Source organism: Mesoplodon mirus, assembly GCF_964341445.2.
Source record: "Mesoplodon mirus genome assembly, chromosome: 8".
Taxonomy (NCBI): domain Eukaryota; kingdom Metazoa; phylum Chordata; class Mammalia; order Artiodactyla; family Ziphiidae; genus Mesoplodon; species Mesoplodon mirus.
Window position 1 is genome coordinate 88,348,241 of NC_138984.1, and position 24,974 is coordinate 88,373,214.

The window sequence follows — 24,974 nt, forward strand, 5'->3', positions numbered from 1 at the left end:
AAAAGATAAAAAGCCTTGAAAATTTCAGCTCATCTAAAGAACATATAAAAATCAATATATAAAGGGATATTTTTAAGACATTGCCAACAAATCATACAATATATGTTCAGCAAATAATTTTAAAATCCTCAAAACATTTTAATAGAATTTTGAACACTTTACATAATACACCCTAACCATCATAAAGGAAAATTCAAGTTGATATAGGAAGAGAAATGTCTTATAATTACCCCATATGTTAAATTACAAGGACATACATTCCAGACACACACAACCATGGAAAGAAATTTGAGAAATAATGGTGACCTAAAGGCTGCTTAATAAAGCATGTTAAAGTGGTAAGGAGTCTGACACTATAAAGCACAGTTTTTACAATAAAAGATGTATTGGGTTAATATGGCTACTCACTGATGCTTACCTGACTAAATATCTTAGCACATTAAATCATGGATACTTACAATCAGTCTTAAAATAAACCAGCTTTCATATTTTCAAGCCCAGAATATGTTATCTTTCCTGCTGTACATACTTAAGTTTGGAAGTTTTAAGGCTTTAAAATATATAGTAAAAATAAACCCTGGCAATTTGTTTACCAACTTGGATTTGCTTTGACATTATTTTGTAAGTCTATATAAAAGGACCTTAGTTATAAGTCAATCAAACATTTTTTTACAAAGGAAAGAGGATATCAAAGAAAAGTGAATCTCACATTCACAAAACGCATTTAACATTATGTTCAACTGACTCCATGTTCCTATCCATCTTAAATCAAAATAGATGTAACAATAAATTAAGGTAGTCAGTGAAAACAGAAATCAAAGCAGCCCTAAAATTTATCATGTAGCATACATTAAAAAAGGATAATAAAAGAATGAATAAGACACTGAGTATTTCTAAAAGTTCTGACATTATTTTTATATTCTGTAACACTATTTCAGATTACATATATTTCAAAATATTTTTCAACAGTAACTACCATATTACAATATATTTTCATTTAAAAGCAAGCCATTACAGTTCAGTTTCTATTGTCCTCTGGGAATAAATTAGTCATTCTTTCTGGTGGTAATCAGTTATACATCAATATTTAAAATACATATCACATTATTAAAGAAGATTGAATATAAAACACTGCAAAAATAAACACTACTTTTATGAATTCAAATTTAAAAAGCCATGAATTATTGCACATTGAGTTTAGTTCTTTGAGCCCAACTGTGTATCTATGAAGAGCATAATGATGTCATATTGCTTTTATTGCTGAAAATGTAATCCGAGCAAAGCAAAGGAGGAAAGAACCACCCGCAACCCAAACAAACTTAGCGAATACAAAATGAAAAGCAACATCAATTTCACTGCAGACAAACCCAGTCACACAGATTAAGCAAGCACAATACTGGTGTGTCTTATCTCTGACCACAGGAGGAGGGTAGACAGATTCTACAGGATGAAGAAATTCAGACTATGTAATAGGCAGAATCAATTGTTACCTGCCTCAATCAATGCCGCTCCACTTTCACTGTTCAGCAGCTCACAAATAATTAAAGTTATCCTGGACAAAAACCTCATCTGTAATGACTAGCTAACCGCCACCATGACAAACTTCAAAGTCAGTGATATCAATCTGAATTCAATAGTGTGGAACTGGATATAGCTGATGAATAAGTATGAATCTTACCCTGATGGTCCATGCACGCACTTCATCTGGGCCTGCAGTGAAAAAGTATTCTAGTTGGAGTGCTGCAAACCCAGCCTTAATGATCTTTGGCAAAGCGCTGAAATAAAATGTAACAAATTCACTCAACATATAGGTTGATTGTGCCAGAGATCAGTACAAAGCTAAAATTATTCATTTCAAGCAGAAAATGTTAGAGATAACAGTAAATGACCATTCATCTTTTATAATACACTTGAAGAAGTCAGAAAGCACATAACTATTCCTAAAAAATCCCTTCTAAAATTGGTTTTAATTGTACTAGTCTGAACATATCATTTTGAATTGTTTATTATAAAAAAAAGAGAAAAATTTGATCTACCCATTCTATGATTATTTTCCTCCAATATCAATTATTTCCAGGACGTGGGTCATGAAAGCAAAATTATTTGATTGAAATCCGATGTTTAAACAATATATTACTGTTACTCAGAAAAAATTAAGGCAACTGATTCACCCTTTCCCCTCCCCCACTGAACATGACGAAAGAGTTTTGGCGATCATTCCTTCTCAAAAATATACATAACTAATACCTATGTTATAATTAAAACACTGTACGGAGATGACAGATGACAGTTAAAAACTTAATTTAAAATAAATCTTTTCACTCTGTCTCATGGTAAAGAAAGGAGAAGATTCCCTCTTTATAATGGTAATTACTCTGTCATTTATTATTCTATCAGCGCAAGCAATTAAATTACTGCAAGGAAATAGTTGATAATAAAGTGTAGGGAAAATGAATGCTAATTAACCTTTGTGTCATGTTCGCTTCCAGATACTTCTGTCTCTCCTCAGCACTCAATTCTTGCAACTTGAGTTCCAAGGCCCCACTAAAAGGAATGACCAAGGCACCTGGGTCATACTTGTCCACCCACTCTTTAATTTTTATCAACCTGTAGACAAAAAAGGGCACAACATTATCTTGTAGTGCATGCATGACTGTACCACATTCATTATTATCAAGTAGCACATACATATTCATAAGAATTGCACAGTTTTATGATGCCATCTTTTTGTGTATAGCTTTCCAAGGTCAAGGCATTAACAGGCAGCAATTGCTTCAGGTATACGCCATAATATTTTACTGTAATCTAGTTTTACTTTAACACATTATCTATAGGAACTAATACAAATATTTTAAAACTTCTTACAGTTACACTAAATTTGCTCAGCATTAACAACTGTGACCTTGAAAACCTCAATGTTATGATTTATTATTTTCCTTCTTTTACAAAGTATATTTTTAAAAAGCAAAAACACAAAGTTCTATATTTATAGGAATCACACCTAAAAGCGTCAGCTAATTTCGAAGAGCTCTGACAAATAAATAATTTGTTCCACCCAGATATCTACATGCCTGGTTCAGTTCCTTCTTGGACTAACAAGACTTTACAGTTGTCACTGGTTTTGAGGGAGATTTTTGCTAATTAAAAAAAAAAAAAAAAAAGTCCAAAAATATAGATTTACAAAAACCTAGTTGATTGTGTACACATTGTTCTTATGAATCTCACTTTTGTAGGATCATGAATAATATAACTACAGAGGAAATAAAGTACTTTAATAGCAAAAGGGTTTGGAAAGCCAAATCAGTTAGGAAATTGATATCGAGTGTTACCTGAAAAGACATTATTGAGTGATTTGTTCCAAAACGTGGAGTATTTTAGCCAAGTGGTGGTTAGAACATAAATGAGATAAGTGTAGTGAATATATTAACCAGGTTCTGATCCTACCACTTTGCTAGCTTTTTATTCCTGGGCAGGTTACTAAACCTTTCTAAGCCTCCGTTTCCTCACCTATGGAGATAATAATAGTACATATTATAATGTAGGTAAAGAACCTAGAAAAGTAAAGTGTGGCATATAGTAAACAAATATTAACAGCAGTTAGTATTGTTAATTTTTATTCTCAGATAATCATAGCATATGTGCCTATGATTCTGGAATAGAGCTTAGTATAGAACTGGATATAGATTTCATAGTTCAATATATATCATAGTCTCACATAGTTCCACCTGTCTCCCATATTTAGACCAAGGTTTTAATAACTATCATGGTAAAAAAAGTGAGGAAGTTATCCTTAAATAAACAATGCAAATGTCACTACAGTGGATAAGAAACATAAGAACTAAACCACAAATTCATCAACACTCACCCAACAAGGAAAATGGCAGGGATGAGAGTTATTAGAAAATTAAGAATATGGTCTACTGAGTAGAATGGGATAAAGGAATGAAAAATTCATACAATAGTTCATACATGTTTGTTATACAAGGCTAACCTATAATTTACTTATTTAATATTCATCAGTGGTTTTTGATCTTCATAATATTTTTTTTCCTCTTTTGGTCACATCCTAAAAACAACGAACCAATCCCTAAAAATGTATTTTGGAATAAAGTATGTGTCCTTTAAAATAGGGAATCCAAACCAGCTATTTTCTTATCTAAAATTATGAAGGAAAGGTTAAAGAAAAAAGTAAAAATTTAAATTGATACTTCTTCCTATAATAACATTATGAGATTCTAACTTATTTTATAGACTTACAGTATTCAAACAAAACTGTATATTAAAATTTACCATCAATGGTTTAGTAACATACATTTATTATACAAGTCAAAATCAAATATGTAATTAAAAAAAAGGAAAATCACCTACCAAATATAGATTCAATAAAGTAAAATAAAACAAGCCCATGTAAAAGGATAACATATATATAAAATACACATTTTGTTTCATAAATATGGTCAACATAACTAATAAAACTAGAACTGTTATGAGACAACAAGATAAGAAATAATTACTTTGGCTGAAACATCAATTCAGAATAACAATAGTTTTACCCTGTCATTTTAACAGCCTTTCCTGCAGATTCCTCAGAGGGATTATTTGCATTCCTCAGGTGTTCTATTGTACAATTCAGATGAATAAAGACTTACAAATCATTCCTCTACCGCCAATGTGAGACTTTGATCTGGTGAATACACCATTGTACCTTAACTATAATTGGCAAAAAACCTGACAGTGTAGAGCATCACAAGCTTAATAACAAAGGAGAATATCTCAAAGTGTTGACAGATGATCTTCATAATGCAGAAGCAGAGCTGGTACATTTTAGCAATAAATGAGCACTGAGGTCTAAAGGTCTCTAAAGTGACTGACATCAGACCTGCTATAGCCTCACTAAAAGAAAAAGGTACCGTAGCACTCTCCGTAAAGTGAGTTAGGTCTTTGCCTGCAAGCTTCACTTTTGTGACTTTCACTGTCATAGAAAACACAGGGAAGATGAAAAGTGAGTTAGGTTCTTTGGCTGTCTGCTTTACTTTTGTTACTTTTACTATCAAACAAAAGCGAGAAATGTCCCAAAGTGATTTTTAATTACATATTTGAAATAAGCCTTGAGTAATTAAAAATATGACTTGATTTCAAGATTATAGACTGAAATACATATAATATATCTGTTAGGTCTTATGGTTACAAAAGTGTGATAATGAGGCCAAGATCACAAGTTTGAACCCCATTGGGACCAGTTACCTTTTGCAGAAAGATGTCTATTCTATTGCTACAAACCATACCCCAAACTATAGTTAGTCATCTAAAAAATGTGAGCTATTGGCACATGAGGGATATGGAAAATCAAAGTTGAGCTCAGTACCACTACTAGAAAAACAATTTCAAGTACATTCTGTCAAAGTGACTGAACAGTAATCTCCATACACAAATGTTAGCAAATGTCTAAAGAAAACTATCCGACTGTTAGTAACCAAAATAATAATGATATTGTCATAGAATATCAAATTATATGAGGGGAGAAGAAACAGTAAAGACAGTACACTCCTAAAGAGTTAAACTGTAAAGACTTTCAGAGCATTCATTTTATAAATCTATATAAATAGATTATTGCACAAAGCCAGAGATTACCAATAAGGAGCCGGAGCCACACTGACTTCCCCAAAGTCTTATGAGTGACAAATGGAAAGAGGAACTGCCATTAGTTGTATTTTTCTTCCTAGTAATGATTCCACAGCAAGGAGACTAAGCAGGGACAATCAGTTTTCAGGATAAAGGGTTACGCTTTGAGATACACTGGCAGGTTATGATCTGTTAGTGTCTTCGGACAAATGAGATCTTTAATATTAAACTAGCATTAGATTTCTAAAAGATTATATCTCAAATTTACCTTTGGTCTTATAACCTGACCTTCTTATCCAATCTTGAAATTCCAGATTCCATAATTTGATTTTCCTAGGGTTAATTTACATGGTTTATATTTCTCTTCCAGATACAAATTTTATCTAAAAATTATATTTGTTTCTCTTTCAAATCTACCTGTTCTTTTTGGGTAACATTTTACACTTGTTTAATGAATTCTTATTCTCTTTCAAGATTTTTAAAAGATTAACTTAAAAGTTCCTCTCAGACTGCTCTAATTATTTCTAATTTCTTGTGTATAACTCTGTCCCCACCGCCCCATCATATGCCATCTGCTAATGACCTCTCAAAACCGCTGGCTCCTGTGTATGTGCTGTGTTGTTCTTGGATGTGTGGTCATTTGGCAGGAGCCATTTTGTTCCAAGAGAATCTGTGGTCAACTGCTGGGTTGTTGATGTAGTTTTGTGGTTGTTTCTTCTAGGGAAAGACCTATGGAAGGTCTTGGGCTCCAGATCACTTTGACAGAGTTTCTGCACTAGGTTATTGGTAATGCAAATTGACTTGCTTCTTCTTATAGTACAGTCCCAGTCTCTAGTTTCCTGAGAATAACAGTTTCTTCCCTTTACCAGAAGGGGTGGGAGCTGGGGGGTGCAATTTTCTAGTATCTGATCGTGGAAAGGACAGCTCTTTCTAGGCTTATGAGTGAGCCTTGTTCCAGCACCTGTAGCCTGCGGCCTGTGCTCTGAGTCTTATTCCTATATGGAAACTAAGGCCTCTAAGCCATATGAGCTCAGTTTTCCCTGAGGGCCATACACTGTTGAGTTCACTTTCGACTATCCCTGAGTTTCCTCTTTGTTTCTGGCACCTAAAGAATCCTTTTTCTTGCTTTCAAGTCCTGCCATGTTCTAAAAATATCACATCATCATCAATACTATCTTTCCTGGTTATTTCCTCTGGTGTTTCTATATATTAGAAACAAGAAGGGAGCCTCCTATATTGGTTCAGTCTATCCTCTTAACTGGAAGCTCTCCATACTAGAGTTAAATCCTCCATTTTATTGTGTCCTAATACAACAGCTTTCAAACTTTTTTTGACCATCACCCACAAGAAGAAATAGATTTTATACCTGATTCAAACATATGGTGCAAAAAAAACCCCAAAACATATGGTGCACACACACATTATTTTCATGTACATATCCAAACTGAGACTCGTTTCACAATACTTACCTTTATAATGGGAATCTCAATGGTATGATGGTATCTCAATGGTATGGTATTCTGCATAAAACTAAATTCTTGAAACTTAAACTCCTGAAATAGTTTTCTCTAATATACTTTAATAAGAATTTTAATTTATTCTTTGCTACACTTCATGCCCAACCAGCCATTCAACTATCCCCAGCTACTCAAATTCTGATTTTCTAAAAATTCTTTAAAGATGGCTCAATTTGGCTCTAAAGCCAAAGTTATATTACCATTTATGATATCTTTGTTGAACATCAGAACTCTCTCAAATCTACTTATTCTACTTTCCAGCATCAAAGTAGATTTAAAATCTTTAAAATTGTTACATATGGTAATATTAGGTCCTTATACACACCTTGTATGGTTTCCTGTGTGAATCTAGGTCTTAACTTTAAAAAAAAATCACTGATATCTTGCTTTTGACTGAATATAAATGCTGGCAAGAGCCATATGTCGGTACTCAGAAAATGAGGCAACTTATACGTCAGAGGATCCAGGGCTGGTCCGTGCAGTGACTTAACATGATTCAGTCAATGTTATTAAGGACATGACCCTTACTAAGCTAGTTCCACTCATGTTGTTCAAGGTATAGATATACCAAAAATCCAGGGGGCACTGATAAACACTAGTCTCCTCCCTTGCAGGTTTACTCCCATTTCTATTAAAACCACTCAAAGTCCCAAATAATGACTTTAAGATATCACATTTTTCTTTTCCATTTTCCAAACATGATCACTGCAAATTAATGTCAATTTGCAGTGTTCTAAAAGAAAAAAAAAAAAAAGAGTAAGGCTTATGGAAGGTAAAGCTATCTTCTTAAAGATGACATAAACATTATTTATTAATCCAGTTATTTTACAAATGGCAATAAATATTAGAAACCTGCACTAAAATTAATACCACAGGGCTTCCCTGGTGGCGCAGTAGTTAAGAATCCACCTGCCAATGCAGGGGACATGGGTTCGAGCCCTGGTCTGGGAAGATTCCACATGCCGCAGAGCAACTAAGCCCGTGCACCACAACTACTGAGCCTGTGCTCTAGAGCCCTTGAGCCACGACTACTGAGCCTGTGTGCTGCAACTACTGAATCCTGCGCACCTAGAGCCTGTACTCTGCAACAAGAGAAGCCACTGCAATGAGAAGCCCACGCACAGCAACGAAGGGTAGCCCCCTCTCACCGCAACTAGAGAAATTCCATGTGCAGGAACGAAGACCCAAAACAGCCAAAAAAATAAATCAATAAAATAAATAAATTCTAAAAAATAATCATAATAAATAAATAAATTTATATATAAAATTATCTTGCAATGAATAAACAGGAGAAAACATCAGGGTGAGTCCTAATTACTTTGTGTAAATAACAGAAATCCCATTCACCAGCTGGCAATTTGTCTGACAGTGGGCATGTGAACTAGTTCTGGTCAATAGAGCATGAGAGGAAGCCTGCTAGGGGCTTCAGGAAGATTCTGAAAGGCTCCTTTGGCTCTTAAAAAGGGAAAAGAAGGGCCTCCCTGGTGGCGCAGTGGTTGAGAGTCCGCCTGCCGATGCAGGGGATACGGGTTCGTGCCCCGGTCTGGGAGGATCCCATATGCCGCGGAGCGGCTGGGCCCGTGAGCCATGGCCGCTGGGCCTGCGCGTCCGGAGCCTGTGCTCCGCAGCGGGGGAGGCCACAACAGTGAGAGGCCCGCATACCGCAAAAAAAAAAAAAAAAAAAAAAAAAAGGGAAAAGAAGAGTGTCTCTGCTGGACACTATGTCTGGATCTTACCTCTAGAATTCCAGCAGCCATACTTTGACCAAAAGAATCGATGTAGGGAAAGATGTTCTTGAAACTGTCACAGGAACACTGAATTAACCAAACCTGAAGACAAACTACCTTGGGTTTAACTATTACATGTTGGGATTGTCTTTGTTATTTGTAGCTGAAAGCATCTTGATACTGATAATGACCACATCTGGGGGTTATCTTCATTTGAGTATATGATAGCAGCTCCTCTTAACTGGTCTAAATTCAATGTATTCTTTAAGAAACCAGCTCCTGTAGAGCTTTCCCTGAACTTCCACACAGATAAGATGTTATTACCACACTCCACCCTACACTATAAATTGCCTATTTTGGGGTTATCTCCTCCCACTACAATAAAAACTTCTTGAGGTCAGGGACTTGTCTTTGTTCCCTGATATATCTACAGAACTCTCCTAGAACAGTGCTGGCATATAATGGATGCAAAGTGGAAAGTGCTTTGACTAATAACCAGCTGACGGACTACGGGCAGTATTTAAGTTCTCTTAGCTTTAGTTTACCCACCTGCAAAGTGCTGAGTAGTTTTCAAATTGTTCCGGGTTCCCTATAGGAGCTCCCAAGGTGCTAGGAGGAGAAACAGTGGAGAGAGCAAGAGGGGAAGAATAGAGAGGTTCTCGACCCTCCACTTTTGCATTTTAACCAGAGCTGCATCATTCTTATATGCTGGATTTTTGCATCAGATTTCATCAGAAGAAAGAGTTCTGTTGTTTTTAACAACTTTGAAGTTCAATGATTAAATGATCCTTTTAAGATGGAAAATTCTACCATTTTATGGCATATGCCAGAAATTGAACAAATACAAGTGCTGAAATCTTTAGGCACTTCAGATTTCTGCTTAAATGTTACTTTCCACCATCTTAAATTAAGAAGCCTTTCCTTTTCCATTTCCTGTCACTCTCTATTCCTGCACCCTGACTTATTTTTATTCATCACACATGATATATTATGTTCTTTTTTTACAAATTAATTAATTAATTAAGCCATACCTTGCAGCATGCAGGATTTTAATTTCCTGACCAGGGAGCGAACCCACGCCCCCCTGCAGTGGAAATGCAGAATCTTAACCACTGGACTGCCAGGGAAGTCCCATATGTTCTTAAAGTTTATTATCTTCCACCCATTATTGGTAAACCCACTTACTCAGTTATTAGGGAAAGGAACTTTTTGAATATTTTGTTCACTGCAATATTTCTAGAACCACTTAAGACAGTGCCTGGCACAAGTATATGCTCAATAAATGTTGGGTGGATCAATAAATAGGAATGCTGAAAGTTAATCTAAAAGATTAGGTAATGAACACTCAGAAGTAAGTATGTACTTCCTAGCTATCTGTCTCTTCTGCCAGAGTCAACCTTTAGAAATTAGTAAGCTATAGTTGACTTGACCATTGGAGGTATGCACATTTACTAGAATGGTGAAGTGAAAAATTATACCAACATTAGGTGAAGTACACCTAATTCAGGTAAGGCTATACAAAGAAAAAATCATAGTATAATGGGATTATTTTCATTCCCAAGGTAAAATCTGTGGCTTGAACTACTGTAATTCAAGTCAGAACCATCAAGGTTCTCTGAGCATGTACCAAAACGAGCACCTTAAACTTCAAAATGTTCCCTGAATCTCAGGCTTCTTACCTCTTGCAAGGCTACCAGGTTAGGATTTGCATGCATACTAAGTGGTCCCAAGCAGGGTACATTTTTTGATACTTTAGAGCAGTGTTTCTCAAAATATAGTTTCTAGACCACCTGTGAATCTAAGGACTCTACAAAAAACCCTAGATTTATGATCGCTACAAGTGGGATTTGCACCTAACCCTTACAACACTCTGTACTTTGATGTCTGAGAGTCACTATTTGTGAATCTCTGCCATTTCTTTGCAATTTGATGTTCTAATCTTAAACGTTACACATAGAAATATTCTGTAACAATAGTTGTCATGAGGTATAAATCAATATTTGTAGCTTGAGACTATGAAACTCTGTTAGCTACAAGAAAACTTCCCAACTATATTATGATCCTATAGATGAGATTTAATTACTTCTGGCCATGGTGCCCCAGGATAAACTATCTTTTCTTCCACTTTTGTGCAAAGGTTGATTCAATCTATAATCAAAACATAAATTTACAGGGAGAGCCACAAATCTTGATTTAACTATCACAGATATAAATTTTTTAATGTAGATGGTATCAGAAATGGGATTTCCATACCCAGACTACTTATGAAGATGAAGAAAGTCAAAAAGATTATCTTTGACAGATTTGGAGACATAGAGAAGATCCTTGGAATAAGAGAACGTGTGTATACGTGGGGGGAGAGAGAGAGAGCATGCATGACAATACATGTCATCGTGGTAGTGTGCCAAAGAAATACAGTATCATAAGGATGATGAAAACTTCAGAATCCAGTCTTTTTGAGACTGGCCTAAATTTATGAAGGGCTTATAGATGATAAATAAAACTAAACTGAGATAGGAATATATTTAACAAAAGAAGTATACTTGTAACAAAAACTACAAAGCATCATTGACAGACATTAAATATCAAAGCAAATGGAAAGACATCCGTGTTCATGGATTAGAAGACCTAACATTGTTAACAATTCATCTACAGAGTCAATGCAATCTATCAAAATTCCAGCTGCCTTTTGTGCAGAAACTGACATGCCCATCCTAAAATTCATATGAAAAATGAAAAAACCCACAATAGCCAAAACAATCTTGAAAAAGATCAAAATTAAAGGTCTCACCCTTCCATATTTCAAAACTAACTATAAAACTAGAGTAATCCAGACTATGTGGCACTGGCAAAAGACTAGACATATAGACCAATGCAATAGACTTGAAAGATCAGAAATATACCCATACGGCTAGATCAACTGATTTTTTTTTAAATTTTGTAATTGTGGTTAAAAATAACATAAAATTTACCATCTTAACCATTTTTAAGTGTACCACTCAGTAGTGTTGACTATATTCACTGTTCTATAATGGATCTCCAGAACTTTTTTATCTTACAAAACAGAAATTTTATATCCACTGTTTTCTACCATCCCACCCACTCCACCCCACCTCCAGGCCCTGTAAACCATCATTATGCTTTGTTTTTATGAGTGTGCCTACTTTAGACACCTCTTATAAGTAGCATCATACAGTTTTTGTCTTTTTTTGTGATTGGCTTATTTTACTTCACAATGTCCTCAAGTTTCATCCATGTTATAGCAGATGACAGGATTTCCTTCTTTTTTTAAAGGCCGAATAATGTTCCATTGGATGTATATACCACATTTTGTTTATCCATTCATTCTCTGATGGACATTTCTTTGGAGAAATGTTTATTCAAGTTCTTTGCCCATTTTTTAATTGTGTTATTTGGGTTTTTTGTTGTTGAGTTTATGATATGGTCAATTGATTTTTGACAAGGGTACCAAAACAATTCAATGGGGAAATAACAGTTAACAAATGGGGCTTAGACAAGTAAATATCCACAAACAAAAGTTAAAATGGACCAAAGACCTAAATGTAAGAGTTAATACTATAAAACTCTTAGAAGAAAGCAGGTGGAAATCTTCATGACCTTGGGTTAGGCAATAGTCTGTTAGATATGACACCCAAAGCACAAACAACCAAAGAAAAAACAAACTTTATCAAAATTAAAAATTTTGTGCACTAAAAGACATTATCAAGACAGTGAAATGACAATCCATAGAATGGGGGGAAAAATATCTGGAAATCATACATCTGATAAGGGCCAAGTAGAGAGACTACATAAAAAAATTCAATAACAGACATGCAACAAGGATTTACTGTATAGTATAGGGAACTATATTAAATATCTTATAATAACCTACAATGGAAAATAATCTGAAAAAATATATATGTAACTAAATTACTTTGCTGTACACCTAAAACTAACACAAGATTGTAAATCAACTACACTTCAATAAAAAACACCACACGATAATAATTAAAACTTACAACTCAATAAAAAGGCAGAAACCCAATTTTAAATGGGCAAAGGATTTGAACAGACATTTTCCCCAAGGAGATATACAAATGGCCAACACTTAAGATGTTCAGTATCACTAATCATCAGAGAAATGTGAATCAAAACCACAATGAAATAGCACTCTATACCCACCAGGATGGGTAAAATTAAAAAGATGGACAGTAAGTGGTATATCCATACAATGGAAAGCAATTCAGTCATAAAAAGAAATGAAGTACTGATACATGCTACAACATAGATGAACCTTGAAAAACATTATACTAGGTAAAAGAAGCCACACACAAAAGGCTACATAATGTATGATTCAATTTATATGAAATATCCTCAATGGGCAAATCCAAAGAGACAGAAAGTAGATTAGTGGTTGCCAGGGGCTAGGTGGGGGAGGCAATGGAGAGTGACTGCTAACGGACAAAGGGTTTCTTTCTGGGGTGATGAAAATGTTTTGGATCTAGTGGTGATGGTGGCACATTGTGGATATACTAAAACCTACTTTAAAAGGGAAAATTTTGTGTATATTAATTATCTGAAAAATAAAAGACCCAAAGCTGAACTGAGAATATAAAGATAAAAAACAAAAGTGCGAATACTCTGCACATTATGATCCTATAATGTCTAACCTTCCTGCAGAGATAGAAAGGATCAACAGAAAAAGCAGAGATTTTGGAGTAAAGCAAGTACTAATTCAAATGCCAGCTTAATCACATACCAGCTACAAGATTCTGGGAAAGCCATTTAAGCTTCCTGAACCTCAGTTTAATCATCAATAACACAAATAATATATCCTCACAGGTTGATGTATTAAAGGGCCTAGAACAAAGGAGGCCTTCAAAGGTTAGCCCCCAAACTTAGCTGTCTCCTATCAGTGAGTGGGGTCATTCTCAACAGTTACTGTAGAATTAAAGTAACTGGAAAGAATGCAAGCACAATGATTGCAAATATATGTAGTAAATAACTATGTGTACTAATAAGCATCATATTAAACCTTGGGCAAGCAACTTTGAAAAAGGGGGTATAAGGGATGGGGGAGGAAAAACAGACAAATGCATAGTTTAAATAAAGAGCATGATAAGCATTGTGATAGGGGAAGTAATGTGCCACAGGCATGACAAAGAGGAGGGGATGCATAATCTCAATAAAGGAAGAATTTGGCCTCATTAAAATCAAGAATTTTTAGAAAAAGAAACCAATACATTTAATGGTCTTTTCAGTTATATAACTTTCTTTTTTTTTTTTTTCTTTTTGCTGTATGCGGGCCTCTCACTGTTGTGGCCTCTCCCGTTGCGGAGCACAGGCTCCGGATGCGCAGGCCCAGCGGCCATGGCTCACGGGCCCAGCCGCTCCGCGGCATATGGGATCCTCCCAGACCGGGGCACGAACCTGTATCCCCTGCATCGGCAGGCGGACTCTCAACCACTGCGCCACCAGGGAGGCCCTATATAACTTTCTTTTAAAAAAATAGAAAAAGCAGAAAAGGAAAGGGGCTTTTGTTCATGACAGAGCTGGGATTTTGTGGGCCAGTAAGAAAGTAAGAAACACCCAAGGGAAAGATAAGTATGGGTATGTATGTCAGAATCAATCTGCACAGACCTCCTTTCCCATGTGGATTCTTCTTCCTGAAGTTGTTCTTAATTCAGCCTCTGGAGGGTGCTTCCATATTCTAACAAAGAAATCCATTCCCTCATGATCCCGTTTATCCAAATCTATTTCCATGTGGGATACATGTGAATTTCATAAAGGAGCAACTCAGAAGGATACAAACCCAAGGCAAATAGTCATTGTGAAAAAAGGAAAGTCGCTCTTTCTGTATCTTTGGAGAACAATGATTTGGGGACAGTGGAGAAGCAAGAAGCACTAAAGAAGAGAAGAGCTCTTAATGCAAACTTCAGTAGTTGCAAATAGATACATGCAACTATTCTTATTAACAGACATTTTCACAGATGCTAAATGGAACCATGTTAGATGAGAAATGAAATGCCTTTTCCCTGTCAGTGGTAAGTAATCTGTGGCAAAACTTCCAGCTGCTTCTGAAAGAAGACTTATTCTCTGTTATAGGAATATTTATTTTGACATAATTTGGTATGCATAGTCTTATACAAAGTGCCAATTGGCTTAGTGGAATATGGAATATTTTTTTTTAATTTAATTTAATTTTATTTTTTTGCTTTATAACAAATTTAATCAGTTATACATATACATATGTTTCCATATCCCCTCCCTTTTGCGTCTCCCTCCCACCCTCCCTATCCCACCCCTCCAGGCGGTCACAAAGTACAGAGCTGATCTCCCTGTGCTATGCGGCTGCTTCCCACTAGCTATCTACCTCACGTTTGGTAGTGTATATATGTCCATGCCACTCTTTCACTTTGTCACAGCCGGAATATGGAATATTTTTATACAAGAAAAGGGATAACTAGGAAATGTGGGAGTAGAATCACAGCTAGCAAAATTTGTAGTTGGTTTCATAGCTTGTAGTTTGTCCTAGCAAGTAATAATAGGTCAGAGTCCATTATTTTACTGAATAGACATTGTATGCAAAATGAACTTTTGTAAATAAAATACAAAAGTTAATTTATTTTAATGAAAGGAATCCTATAATTAAAGGATTTCCACACATAATCCCTTTGCAAAGGGAGGCAGTATAGAATATGATTACAGAGTACTGCAGCCAGAGAGAGGAAGTACCCTAGCCGTGCCATGGAACCTTTCTGAGGTCTCAGTTTTCTCATCAACAAATGGAGATAATAATACCATCTACATCAGAGCATTGCTGTAAAGGTTAAATAAGAAAGTTCATGTAATATGCTTAGCATAGTATCTGACACAAGGTAAGGGCTCAACATTTATTATTTATAAAGTGAAGAATGGCTTTGCCTTTTTTGAATACCTCAATGTTCAGAACAAAATTTCTTAAACAGAAGTGTGTTGTATATTTATCTGTGACCTGGCTATTAATCAAATTTATCTGAGAAGGCAGGTCTAAACACTAAAGTCTAAACCACTTCAAATTTTATTTAAAGGGATGTCTTTTCTTTCTTACTTTCTCCTTAAACTGTCCTGTCTGCTGTATAGGAAAATGTTAAGTTTTGCTACTCATTAAAATCACTGCTGAGTGATATTCTGGCAGTTTCTAAGAAGGGCAAAAAATTACCTAGGGTTGCAAATATATAAAAAATAGATTTGAAGTGAACCAGCAGGAAGTATATTTGACTTTGCTATAATTTCTAAACCAATATGAATCAAAGGAGTCAGTCTAGGAACCACTTGTTACTTGCCTCTGAGTATGAAAAGCAGCTTTTCACTTCCTGTTCCCTGGCCATATTGGGAGACACAAAATTAATAAAACCTTTATTCCTTTGTTCCCATTCTTAGTTCAAAGGTTTCTCTCTACTGCCTTTACACATTGCCTGCTACACTTATCTACTGTTTTAAATAAATTCACTTGAAAAGAAATTGCCAAAAGTAATTTTATTAATGACATATTACAGTTAAAGTATATTCTTGAGTGGTTTCTCTTACTTTACAATAAAATTTCTGCTCTTAGAATACATCAAAATAATAATTATAAGTGAGAAATCAAATGCTATGCAACTGACTTAAGCCCATGTTTAATTCTGTTCCTAGTGGAGATACATCTTTTCTCTAATAATTAGTCTAACAGTTATTAAAGTTATCTTTACATTGTAATCAAAGAAATAAAAATTAAAATAATATACCACTTTTTATCTGTCAAATTAGTAAAGATTAAAGCAAGAATAACACTCAGTGTTGGCTGGGGTTAAGGAAAAATGTACTTTCTTGGATGGCTACAAGGATGTTCATTGTAGTTTACTCACCAGAAAAAAAAAAAAAGTCAAATAACCTCAATAGAAAACACTGGGGGACCTGGATAATCGAAAAGAGTTAATATCCAAATTATATAAAGGAATCATACAACTCAATATCAAAAACCAAACAGGGCCTCCCTGGTGGCGCAGTGGTTGAGAGTCCGCCTGCCGATGCAGGGGATACGGGTTCGTGCCCCGGTCTGGGAGGATCCCATATGCCGCGGAGCGGCTGGGCCCGTGAGCCATGGCCGCTGGGCCTGCGCGTCCGGAGCCTGTGCTCCGCAACGGGAGAGGCCACAACAGTGAGAGGCCCGCGTACCGCAAAAAGAAAAAAAAAAAAAAAAAAAAAAAACAAAAACAATCTGATTTTAAAATGGGCAGATAACCTGAATAGACACTTCTCCAAAGAAAAAATACAAAAGGCTAATAGACACTTGAAATGATGTCCAATATCACTAATCATCAGGGAAATGCAAATCAAAACCACAATGATGTATCACCTCATATCTATCAGAATGGTTATCATCAGAAAGACAACAAATAACAAGTGTTGGTGAGGATGCAGAGAAAAGGGAATACTTGTGCACTGTTGGTGGGAATGAAGATTGGTGTAGCCACTATGGAAAAAGTATGAAGGTTTCTCAAAAAATTAAAAACAGAACTACCCTATGATCCAGTAATTCTGCTTCTAGGTATTTACCTGAAGAAAACAAAAACACTAATTAGAAAAGATATATGCACCCCTATGTTCACTGTAGCATTATTTACAATAGCCAAGATATGGAAGTAACCTGTGTCCATTGATAGATGAATGGATAAAGAACACACACATGTGCGTGTGTGCTCACGTGCGCATGCGCACGCACACACACAATGGAATACTACTCAGTCATTAAAAATGAAATCTTGCCATTTGTGACAAGATGGATGGACCTAGAAGGTATTATTATTCTAAGTGAAATAAGTCAGTCAGAGAAAGACAAATTCCTATGATCTCACTTATACGTGGAATCTAAAAAACAAAACAAACTGAAAACAGACTCACAGAGAACAAACTGGTGGTTACTGGAGGTTGGGTAAAATAGGTCAAAGGGATTAAGAGGTACAAACTTCCAGTTATAAAATACATAAGTCATGGGGATGTAATGTACAACATGGGGAATATTTAATAATACTATAATAATTTTATATGGTGACAAATGGTTACTAGACTTATGGTGACCATCTCATAATGTATTTGACTGCCAAGTCACTATGCTGTACAGTGAAACTAACATAATATTGTATGTCACTATAGTTTGCTTTAAGAAATAAAATATAGCACATCAATACAGTAGCGTATCACACAGTAATTAGAAAAACTATTATAAAATATGTGCAAAAACATTCATGGTGTGTTAAGACTATTTACTCACACAAGAGGTATTTATTAAATATTTACTAGGTGCTAGCAAAGTGCTGGGTTGGTAGGAATAAATGAGATAAACATTGTCATCGTCTTCACAGAGCTTATCACGTCAGCCTGTTATCTCCTTAGGTATTTTAATGTATATTTGGATACACCTGATAGGGAACAAGAAGCCATTGGTGGCTTTTTAAAAAATTATTTTTTTGTTGCAGTATGATTAACAAAAAATAAAACGTACAGATCTTGGGACTTCCCTGGTGGTCCAGTGGTAAAGAATCTGCCTTCCAATGCAGGGGGCACATATTCGATCCCTGGTCAGGGAACTAAGATCCCACATGCCATGGGGCAACTAAGCCCCCACACCACTACTACTGAGAGCCTACATGCTGCAAATGACAGAGCCCACATGCCCTGGAGCCTGTGTGGCACAACTAGAGAGAAGCCCATGTGCTGCAACAAAGAGCTCACATACCACAACTAAGACCAGACGCAGCCAAAAATAAATAAATTAAATAAATAATAAATCTTTAAAAAAGTATAGATCTTGTATGTTTCAATGAATTTTGAGAATTTTATATACACATGTAACCACCACCCCAAAACAGAGAACATTTCCATGTCCCCAGAAAGTTCCCTTATGACCTTTCCCAGTCAATCCACACTGCCTCTCCATGTTGCTCGGTGCACTTTTTTGGTGACGTATATGATTTCCATCACATAAATATGCCACAATTTATTTATCCATTTTTCTACTAATGTGAGTTGCTCCTAGTTTGGGGCCATTATGAATAAAGCTGCTATTATTACTTTGTATAAGAAAAACATTTATAAGATATGAACATATGTTTTCATTTCTTTTAGATAAATACTAAAAGTTGGAATTACTGGGTCAGAGAATAAATGTATACTTGAAATAAACTGCCAGTTTTCCAAGGTGATACAACAATTCCTGCTCCCCTTTCCTTGTCCACTTTTGGTGCTGTTAGTTATTTTGATTTTAGCCGTTTTAGTGATTGTGAAATCATATATCACTGTGGTTTTAAACTGGCTTTCCCTGATGACTTAAAGATGCTGAGTACCTTTTTGTGTTTATTCATGTATCTTCTTTTGTGAAGTGTATGTCTAAGTCTTTTGCCCATTCTTAGAATTGGGTTATTAGTCTTTATATTATTTATTTGTAGAAATTTAAAAATATATTCTGGATATAAGTCCTTGGCCAGATATATGTATAGTGAATATATTTTTCCAGTCTGTGGCTAATCTGTTCATTTTCTTAACAGTATTTTTTGGTGAACAGAAGCTATTCATTATAATGAAATCTAACTTTTTCTTTTATATTAGTATTTTTTCTGTTTCATCCGAGGGATCTTTGCCTATGCCAAGTTGTAAAGATGTTCTCCTACGTTTCAGTGACGGGTCATGGATTGAGAAAATGTCAGCGTGAATATGTTCAAAGCAAATCAGAATGCCATGCATAGGAAAACAACCTACAAAGTCAAGGATGATAACCTGGGAGGCTGTTACCCAACTTAAAAATGAAGTGATAAAGTTCTGGTCTGGGTTGATAAGCAGTGTAATGGAAGAGGAAGGAATGAGTAAGGGCCAGATTTAGAAGAAAAAAGATGGAACTTAGTGATTAACTGAATAAGATGTATGGAAGGACCTATGTTAAAATGATTTGAAGAGATGAGCTTAAAAGATTCCAAGAGTACCAGTGCTACTAACAAGGATAAAAAAGTTTGAAAGTAGTTCCTACTGTGGATGTATTGTAGGAAAAAATAAGGAGTTTAGTTTTGTACATACTAAGCTTCATAATGATAATAGAATGGCCAAATGGAGATTTCTTGTTGACGGTCTGGAATAATGAAACTTGAAAAGGGCTAAGAGGAAAAAGTAAGGCTATGGATTTGCAAATCATTCGCAGAGAGCAGTGCATCTCCAAGTAACATCCATGCCCCAGGAGCACCAGCAGCACCTAGGAACTTGTTGGATTTGACAATTCTCAGACCCCATCCCAGACCTAATGAATCAGAAACTCTGGCAGTAACGGCAGCAATCTGTGTTTTCATAAACCCTCCAGAGGATTCTGGTGCACACGAAACTTTGAGAACCACTGGCATGTATCTAGGTTCGAGCTGAAGGCAGGAGCGTCGAGGGCGAGTGAAAAATGTGAACAAGAATCACGCAGTTACTAATTGCTAGGGAAGAGCCACGACAGGCAGAGAGAAAATCAGTAAAGGAAAGATACTACAAGTGGAAGGCTAATATGTCTGTCACCCAAAAGCCAAGCAAGAGAATGTCATGAAGTTTCTAAGCACAGTTTATGCAGAAAGAGACAGAGACAGAAAGACAAAATGGAGCCTTCTTCCATCTATTATATACGTCTTCTTCCCCACCCTGCCTCCCAATGGGGTCATATTGTCTAGTTTTCTTTTCTTTTCTTTTTATTTATTTATTTATTTATTTATTTATTTTTTTGCAGTACACGGGCCTCTCACTGCTGTGGCCTCTCCCGCTGCGGAGCACAGGCTCCGGACGCGCAGGCCCAGCGGCCATGGCTCACGGGCCCAGCCGCTCCGCGGCATATGGGATCCTCCTGGACCGGGGTACGAACCCGTATCCCCTGCATCGGCAGGCGGACTCTCAACCACCGCGCTCCAGGGAGGCCCTAGTTTTCTTTTAAATAAGGAAAATCTGCAAACAAAGTAACGCAAAAAATACAACTGTACAACTCCATTTCTTTTAAAAGGAAAGGAGAAAATGACAGGCATCTTATATATGTAATTTCATTTAATACTTATATAACTCTTTCCAGAGGAAGGAGAGAATGGGCTGTAGTGTGTAAGGCAAGTGGGGTCAAAATAAGCTGTTGTTCTAAAGACTGGAGAAATGACAGCATGCCTATATGATGTGAAACATCCACTCGGAAAGGAAAAACTGATGATGAGGGAAACAGAGGAGGAACTACTTCAGTAGGTGAGTGGGGATATATAATCACATGCACAAGTGAAAGGTTGTACATAGAAGAGGGGTCAGCAAATCATTGCACATTTTTGTATGGCCCACAAGCTGAGATGGGTTCTTACATTTAAAAATGATTTCTCAAAAAAACAACAACAAAAAAGGAAGACTATTTTGTGACAGTGAAATTATATGAAATTCAAATGTAAGTGTCCATAAATGAAATTTTATTGGCACATGCCATGCCCATTTGTTTACATACTGTCTATAGCTGCCTTTGCAGTACAACAGCAAAGGTGAGTAGCTGTAACAGAGACTGTGGTCCTCAAAGCCCAAAATATTTACTTTCTGACCCGTTATGGAAATCATCCGCTGCCACCTGGCATAGACATCCATCTAACTGTGCTCTAAACCTTTGATGTATCTAACCAGAATAGATAGTCTTCAAGTGATCTAGATATTTCTATTAATGAAGACTAAAAGTCAGAGTTGAAACATATAAAGTCAACTGATTTCATCCAGCCAGCCATTCAGTCAATCACAAAATTTACTGAGTCTGGTGCCAAGCACTGGAGATATAAAATGAACAAAACAGGCATGATCCTCATTTTCATGGAATGTAAATTCTGATGGGACAGAAAGAGAAACAAATAAGTGAGATTATATAACTTATGCTAAGTGCTCAGAAGCAAATACACACGATGCTTTGAACAAAAGGAAGTCTGGGGATTACTCTAGACAAGGTAGTCAGGGAAGGGGTTTCTGAGGAGGACAGAAGAGCCAGCCACGGTGGGGAAAAGGGGTGTGGTGAACAGGAGGAGCAGACAATTAAATGTTTTTAGATTTCCAGACACAGAAACATGCCAGGATGGAGAAATTTACACATTATGAGTAGCACATGCATGGAACACTTTGCCTGATAAATTTTCCAATGGTATTTTTACTACAAAGTACACACAGAGTAATTATATAATGGGTTCAAATGGTTTGGGAACAAAATACAGATTAAAAAAAAAGAAACAACAACAACACTGTATAATTACTTAATTACCCGAGAGATAGGAATGGGTCCAGAAAGCCATTTCTGCTTGTCAGGTATATAGAGTAACAGTCTTTTTTTTTTTAAATGGGGAGAAACATTCCACACAATGTAAGTTTTATATGATACTGGCAAATGCAACGTACCAAAGAAAGTATAAATGGTAGGCATTTCTTAATTGCTTAAAATAAAATTAAGCTTTTCCTACTACATCACAACAAATACCAGAAATGATCATAAAAGGACAAACAATTATAGAAACCATAGAACGTGCTTCAGCTGTAATTTACACATAGCTAATGCAGTATAACATACCAGTTGAAGCTTGACAAATGATAAGCTACGGACTTTGGGAAAGAGTTAGTGTCATTTGGTGCTTAATTCTACATTTCTTATTTGGCATATACCAAGTTAACTATTTAAAACACAACCTGTCCATTTTGTGGGTTGGTTACGTAGTTTGTTCCATGTTAAAATTATCAATTCTTTCATTTTCTTGTTTTCCAGGCACAAATAACTTTCCACTTAAAATTTAAGCAGGTTGAGTGAGTACAAAATAAAATGTTCAGTAATCTTTTAGATATTTATAAAATTATGCAATTCTAGTTTATTTCTCCTCATGAAAAATGATAAAACATGACTTTCAACTATTTGAAAATCCAGACACACAGATCTATCGAAACGTAAGGTACATTCAATGTAATGATTCATAGTGTCTCTAATAGAAAGATTCAGCAGTTCTCAATCGAGACCTTTATTCCTTCTCTGAATAAATGATGCCTGAAATTTTTATTCTTGTTCTAATGGAATTTCAATGGCCTTCACTGCAAATCTACTGGAAATTTTTGCATATTAAGTGGAAAAAATTAAATGATGTTAACCACATTTTAATGTGATTAAGGCTGACAGGGTCATTATTTCTGCTAATCACTCAGTTTAAAAAGCTCAAACAAAACTTTATAACAGACAAGGTTTTTAATTTTCTGTATATCTTGTTGAATTTATTTTTTTTTAAACTACAGAAGAAAAAGAAGGGGAAAAAAACATACTATAGTCCTTGACAAAAACCAATGAGTATTTCCTACAATTTGCAGATGGGTTTCATTATACTTAATCTGGTGATGTAAAAACAAAAATGCAAAACAATCTTATACTGCACATGCTTCCCTGGTTTCTTTCCCTTTAAACATGAAGATGGTAAGAAAATACACTTTGTAGAATTCTGAGTTCTGTGTTTCCTATTTACTGCTAAATGGAAACAAATATAGTTTTTTCTTTAGATCTTATAGCAAACTAAAAACAGAATTAATGTATAATACTGCCTCAAGCAATTCTTCAATGTCCTGTTTTTTAGATTAATCTATGCCATGCAACATAGAATATTTCAAATATATCAAAAGAATGATGCTAATTGCTGTAAGAATAATAGGACTTCTCCTTACAGATAATTTGTTTTTTCTGTTTTCTGATAAGAAATTTACTTTGTTTATGGTCATTCTATACTAGAAACATAATATTAAATTAACTACTTAAGATGGCAGGTATATTTGCTGTAATTTTGGTGCTCCACTTGCAAAGAATTGTTTTTAAAAGTATAATATTTTTGAAGTGAAAATGACTTGGAACCTAGCCTAAAAGACTTAGCCAGTATCTTCTTTAAATTTCTGGGCATTTCAATATTTTCTGAAAAGAATAAGCTAGGTACATAACCCATATAACTATATAATGAATGAGTCAAGTATCTCACTACTCCTTTTGTTGGCTGTCAGCTGCTTAACCAACAAGAGTTGCTGAAAATCATCTTTATCTTTCAGCTATTAAAATGGTAATTTCTAAAAATGATTTGAGGACTGTAATTCATTTTGACATATAAAGGAAATATGTCTATTCTTAATCCAGGAGTTACAGTTTTTACAGAAACAAAATTAATTCGCTTTTAGAAAAATATGACGAGCAAACAATTTTTGAAAAGGAATACACACCTGAAGTTCAGACAGTCTAATTCATATTGATTCACCCCAACCTAGTAAACTTAAACCAAATTCAATGACTAAAAACAAAACACTTCATACATAAAAAAAGATTAAGTAAATATTTTTTGCATTGTAGTTTTTCTAAAGCTGTATCAAACTATGATTACTGCAAATAATAGTTAAACCAACAATTATAAAACTTAAGCTACAGGTGCAGTACCTTTGTCAGAAAAAAAAACAACCCGAAAACCAAAACAAAACAAACAAAAAATAAACGATCATCCTTTTCATGGTAAATTACTCAATTGCATGCAAATGGATAAGTGTGTTTACCTCACTGATCACAATCTAAGCAGCTAACAAAAGCAGAACACCTGGCCACAAACAAGTCCTTTGAAATACAATTTACCATAAAGTTTGAGAAATTGCCGTTCTGCTTTCATATTAAAAATCATCACCAAACTACTTTTCAGCAGGAAGCTCAGCCTTTTGTGAAGAGAAAGAGATTAGGGTCTGTAGTAGATTATTTAAATATCAAGAAGTTCGAATTAATGCTGCATTGTAGTCATAATCTTTGGTGTTTCTCGAAAGAATTAATATTGTTGAAATTCAAAAAAATTTTAGTGTGATGCTATGCAATGGTGCATCAACTAATAACCCTCCAGAATTTCTGTGCTCATCTAAAAAGAGTCCCTGCTGAATGTTCTAATGCATCTTATTGTGGATCTTCAGCAAATAAAACTTCATGTATGAGCTCATGATGTGCTTTGCTGCCGGAAAGTCACAGACTCTGTGGGAAGCTCTTTATCTTCCCAGCAGGCAGTTCTCTGAGAACATCAGCGCAGCTACT

The 24,974-nt window shown here is 35.5% G+C and overlaps 1 protein-coding gene across 1 annotated transcript in view; it reads right to left on the reverse strand.

Moving 5' to 3' along the window:
• Positions 1–24,974, reverse strand: part of OLA1 (Obg like ATPase 1) — a 173,480-nt gene that overhangs the window by 4,301 nt on the left and 144,205 nt on the right. Inside the window, exons 8-9 of the mRNA XM_082629821.1 lie at positions 2,467–2,607; positions 1,679–1,775 (exon numbers count right to left, since the gene is read on the reverse strand). Of these exons, the coding sequence (XP_082485947.1) occupies positions 1,679–1,775; positions 2,467–2,607 (238 nt within the window). The remainder of the gene's footprint in view (positions 1–1,678; positions 1,776–2,466; positions 2,608–24,974) is intronic.